At 52.0% G+C, this 5,594-nt stretch overlaps 1 protein-coding gene across 1 annotated transcript; it reads left to right on the top strand.

Moving 5' to 3' along the window:
- Positions 1–951: 951 nt before the first annotated feature.
- On the top strand, positions 952–3,225 carry FOXC1 (forkhead box C1). Its single transcript, XM_067562593.1, has one exon. It carries the CDS (start codon positions 1,566–1,568, stop codon positions 3,162–3,164), a length of 1,599 nt encoding a protein of 532 aa, XP_067418694.1. The 5' UTR covers positions 952–1,565; the 3' UTR covers positions 3,165–3,225.
- The last annotated feature ends 2,369 nt before the right edge of the window (positions 3,226–5,594 follow it).

Raw genomic sequence — 5,594 nt, 5'->3', positions numbered from 1 at the left:
ATGGCTTTCCTACAAAAGCATGCTCGCTCTGCAGAAAAAGGGGGGTTAGCATAGCATACTACTCCAGCAGGTCTGGAAAGATTACCTGCACAAGCCGGTTAAAGACAAAGCACAAAGAAAATCTGTCCGTGTTTATAAACAGCACAGGCAGCAGCCGCTTGCTTTTGCAAACTGACAGGGAAGCCCTTCATGGCTGATTGAGAAAAAGGAGCTTTGGAGGACTCGTCAAAAGCTTGTCAGATGGAAGAATGGACTCCCTCCGCAACGTTTGGTCAGGCAGCGGGCTGTGGGGAGGTTGTGCTGGTTAGGAATGGGGCTCTTTCTTCCCCCGTCCCCTGCCTGGTGTGAAGCTTGGGGTGGGTGGGTGACCCAGATCTTCCGTCGCCAAAGGGAGCAGAAAGCGAGCTATGAGCACGTGTGGAAGTTGTCTAGGTACACACAGCTCTGAAGAAGGTACGTGTGAGAAGGGGGGGGGGGTGTGAGGACAGGGACACATAGCTGAGGGGAGGGTGAGAGGCCCGAGCTCTGCAGAGGTGCCTGTGAAAAGTTGTGTCCTCCGAGGCAGTGCCTCTGCGTGGAGGACTAGGCAAAACGTGTTGTCCGGACGCACGACCTGCATTGGAACGTGTGTGTTGTGTGTGTGTGCGCGCGTTGCGTGGCTAGTGACGCGCCGTGTGCTGGGAGGAAGGCTGTGGAATGCGGGAGAGCCGACTCGGTACATGCGTGTGGCGGAGAGGGTGGGTGAGGGACGGGTGTGTGGCCCGTCCCAGAGCTGCAACTCTCCGGGCTGCCGCGGCGGCTGCTACAGGCCAGGCTTGGCTTGGGTTGGTTCCCCCCCCGCCCCGGCACCATTCAGAGCCCGGCTCTCCCTTGCCATTGGCCGCCCGTCCCAGGCGGGGCGGAGCTCCGCAGCCGGAGGAGGAGGGGAGGGGAAAAAACTGTAAGTGCGTAAAAAAGTCCTCGCCTTGGTGACGGATGCTCAAAAGTTCAGAAGTTTTTCCAATGCTTCCCAAAGCCGCCCGCGACCGAAAAAGAGACTGAAAAAAACCCAAAACCAACCTAAAAAAAAAACCCATCCCGAGAGTTTGCATCGGCAGACCGGGAAGGTGGATTTTTTTTTTTTTTTTTTTTTTTTACTTCCCCCCTTAGAAAGAAACAAGCGCCCCCCCCCCACGACCCCCCAACCTCTGCTCGGCAGACAGCTGGTGGCCGATCCCCGTGGAACCCGGCGCTGGGAGGAGTGCGGGAGCCGCTTGGCCCAGGGCTTGGTTTTGATTTTTGCATTTGGAAGTTGCTTTTTTTTTTTTTTTTTTATCCCCCCCCCTCCGCGGCGAGAGGCTCTTGGTGGAGGGGCCGGCGCGTCGGGCCGGCCGAAGACAGAAGGCAGCTATTTTTTTCTTTTTTTTTTTCTTTTTCTTTCTTTTTTGCTCTCCGCTCCGTGCGGGGCTGGGGAGGGGAGGGTTGCCTGATCGCCTGCTGACACCCGTCCTGGAAGGGTGGCGGTGGGGGGGGGAGGGCAAGTCGCTTGGTCCGGCGGGGAGGGTGGGGGCAACCGACGGGAGGACATGCAGGCTCGCTACTCGGTGTCCAGTCCCAACTCGCTGGGAGTCGTGCCTTACCTCGGCGGGGAGCAGAGCTATTACCGGGCCGCTGCAGGAGGGGGCTACACAGCCATGCCGGCTCCCATGAGCATGTATTCGCACCCGGCCCACGAGCAATACCCGGCCGGCATGGCCAGAGCCTACGGACCTTACACCCCGCAGCCTCAGCCCAAGGATATGGTGAAGCCCCCCTACAGCTACATCGCCCTCATCACCATGGCCATCCAGAACGCGCCCGATAAGAAGATCACCCTGAACGGGATCTACCAGTTCATCATGGAGCGGTTCCCCTTCTACCGGGACAACAAGCAGGGCTGGCAGAACAGCATCCGCCACAACCTCTCGCTCAACGAGTGCTTCGTCAAGGTGCCCCGGGACGACAAGAAGCCCGGCAAGGGCAGCTACTGGACCCTGGACCCGGACTCCTACAACATGTTCGAGAACGGCAGCTTCCTGCGGAGGAGGCGGCGCTTCAAGAAAAAGGACGCCGTCAAGGACAAGGAGGAGAAGGACCGGCTGCACCTCAAGGAGCAGCCCCAGGCCCGGCAGCACCCGCCGGCGCAGGCCGAGCAAGAGAGCGGCGGGGCTGGGGGCGCGGCGGGGAGCGGAGCCGGCTCGCAACCGGTGCCGGTCCGCATCCAGGACATTAAGACCGAGAACGGCACCGCGTCCCCCCCGCAGGCCGTCTCCCCTCCCGGCGGGGGGGCGGCCCTCAGCAGCGCCGTGCCCAAGATCGAGAGCCCGGACAGCAGCAGCAGCCTGTCCAGCGGCAGCAGCCCCCACGGCAGCCTCCCCTCCAGCCGCTCGCTCAGCCTGGAGGCGCCCGACCCCCAGCACCAGCACCAGCACCAGCACCACAGCCAAGGCTTCAGCGTGGACAACATCATGACCTCGCTGCGGGGCTCGCCCCAGGGCGCCAGCGAGCTCGGCTCCGGCCTCCTCGCCGCCGCCTCGTCCCGGACCGGCATCCCCCCCTCGCTGGCCCTCGGCAGCTACTCCCCGGGCCAGAGCTCCCTCTACAGCTCGCCCTGCAGCCAGGGCGCCAACCCCGGCAGCGGGGCGGCGGGCTCCGGGACCTACCACTGCAACATGCAAGCCATGAGCCTGTACGCCGCCGCCGCCGCGGCCGCCGCCGGGGGAGGCGAGCGGGCCGGCCACCTGGCCAACAGCGGGGCCAGCCCGGTGGAAGACCCTCTGCCCGACTACACCATGCCCAGCAGCAGCAGCAGCGCCTCCTCGCTTAGCCACGGCAGCCTGAGCACGGCGGCCGGCCACCAGGAGGGGCACCACCCGCACCCCGCCGCGCACCAAGGGCGCCTGGCCTCCTGGTACCTGAACCAAGCCACGGCGGCCGGAGACCTGGGCCACTTGGCCAGCGCCGCCGGCTACCCCGGGCAGCAGCAGAACTTCCACGCCGTGCGGGAGATGTTCGAGTCCCAGCGGCTGGGCTTGAACAACTCGCCGGTGAACGGGAATAGCAGCAGCTGTCAGATGGCCTTTCCCTCCAGCCAGTCTCTCTACCGCACCTCAGGGGCTTTCGTGTATGACTGCAGCAAGTTCTGACCCACGCAGTCCCCGCCAGAGAAACGAAAGCAGGCCAGACTTCAAGCCAGGACTACATCTTTGCTTTAACAAACCAAACCAAATCTTGCCTCCAAAGCCGCCTCCTGCCAACAGAAGGGGGGGGGGGGAGGGAAATCAAAATAAAACCAAAACAAACTCTCAAATATTTTGTACAGAGACAGCCAAAAGTAAAACTAAATCATGCCTTGGTTTGTTAAAAGGACAGTGTTACTCCAGATAACACGTAAGTTTTTTCTATTGCTTTTGAGAAATACTCCCGCCCCCCTCCCCATCTCCCCCATCTCATAAGGTATTATTATGCCCTGTGTCTAAAAGAGGACAAAAGATATGCAGTATAGATTACAAGATTCCCGCTCCCTCCCCACCCAAGGACTTGTTTTAAAATGTAAATTGCGACATAGTAATTTATTTTTAATTTGTAGTTGGATGTTGTGGACCAAACGCCAGAAAGTGTTTCCCCCCTAAAACAGACATTAAAATTGCCTGAAACGTTGATTTTTTTCATGATATATAAAAAAGGGAAACTGTATTAATCTTATTCTATCGATTTTTTTTTCTCGTTTTTTGTTGAAGATACTCTGAAGGTATTGCATTGTTTGTTTATTAATAAATTACCATTCAGTCGGAATACCTTATACGTCTGGAGACTTTAATACACCTTTTTTAAAATGAAAGACTAACTTGGGCGATGGAACAGCTCATTCCCCCGCTGCACAAATCCCAAAGACCGCTTAGAAACTGCCAGGTTGGCCTTTTTCAGACTCTTCTGCAATATGTTCCACTTAGTCAGCTTGCTTAATCCGCTAGGAAAAAAATACTTTCCCATGGCAGATCTAACTTGGCAAATAAACAAATACGTTTTCTTAGCAATGAATGGACAAGACCTGGGAAATATTTGACCATACATATTACAACATTCCGTATGTAATATATGCCTATATTGCTTATAGGGATAGTAATAATATCTCCTATATATACAATAGATTTTCCCCTCTGTGTAGTGTATGTGTGTGTGTGTGTATAATCTACTCTACATAGTACATATTTATCCCTAAATGTAATAAAAGCATATATAAGATCTGTGCTCTGTAGAATTAATAATTATACGACATATGAAACAGGTTACAGTTTTAATCCCTTGTCTTAAAAAATGAAGCAGTTATTTAAAAAAATATCTCCTCCCTCCCCTCCCAACCTCAGCCGAAAGCTATGACTTAAAAAAAAAAAAAAAAGTTGATGCTTTGTTAGAAATGGCTAATTGCTCTTCTGAATAAAATTATTTTAGGAGGACTTTGTATGGGAGAGCTGTTCTTACATATTATTTTCTTTCCCAAGGCCCCATTTCTTTCTTAACTCAGAAGAAAATACCAGTGTAGATGACTGTTCCAGAGGCTCATGCCTTGTCAGATAAAGAATCTCGCCTTCTGGTCAATTTACAATTCGATTTTAGGGGCAATCAGAATCATCTTCTCCCTTTGTAAATAACTAAGAAAATGTAATAAATGTAGTATCTTAGAATGATCCGCCCTGTCAGTCAGACTTTGGAAGACGAATATTTGATTACAGCACTTTAGGGCCTAAAGTTTGCTTTTAAGATAATACAGTTTCCTATCAGCCGTTCTTATCTAAAGGCAACACTTAGTAGTAATTGCTGTTGCATTGTTAAAGATTGCACTGCAAATAAATACAAGGTAATTTCAGTAAAATCTTATTATGTGGCTTCTGGGTCTCCTCTCCAAAGCAATAATCTAATATTCAGAAAACTTTATATACAGAGCGACTAACGGTTGGATTTTTTCCGCATGAAGGTGATTTGGCATATATTTAATATAATCTCCGACGCTTACTTTTTCCCCCTTGTGGCTCTAAATAGATATTAGCTGTTATTCTTTTTACAACTAGAAAACGAAAAAGTTTACTGGATAAAGATGAAATTGAGATAACGTAAGGTTTTGTTTGTGGAGAAGCACAGGATCAATCTAATCGCTTTGCCAATTATTTTCAAATCACCAGGGCAAGCAAACGTCGTATAGCAAAATCCCTAGGCTGCTTGACTTTACTACTGCTAGAGGCACGTTGACTCATTTTGAGATGGGAGCAGTTTGATTGTTAAAGTTTTAAGCTGGGGCCGATTATTTTGTGACATGAATATTTTTATTTCTGTAGCATAGGCTGACCGGAATGAAATCAGTTCCTGGAGGAAGAGGCTAATTGGCTTAGTTAGAAACGGAGGGACATCTCCACTCTAGTGTGTTCAGCTCTTTTTGTTTTAAAAGCAGATCCGAAGCATGGCGGCCGCAGCAGCAGCAGCAAAACTGTACTGCAAGTGTCAGACTTCCTACATTTGTGAATTGTGTTTATCGTGGAGCTGTATGGTAATTCATTTTCCATTTCATTCACTTGATTATA

The sequence above is a fragment of the Emydura macquarii genome, unplaced genomic scaffold (assembly GCF_026122565.2).
Source record: "Emydura macquarii macquarii isolate MOO-44397 ecotype Brisbane River unplaced genomic scaffold, CSIRO-AGI_Emac_v2 contig_2452, whole genome shotgun sequence".
Lineage (NCBI taxonomy): Eukaryota > Metazoa > Chordata > Testudines > Chelidae > Emydura > Emydura macquarii.
This window is presented reverse-complemented; position numbering and strand designations above follow the sequence as displayed.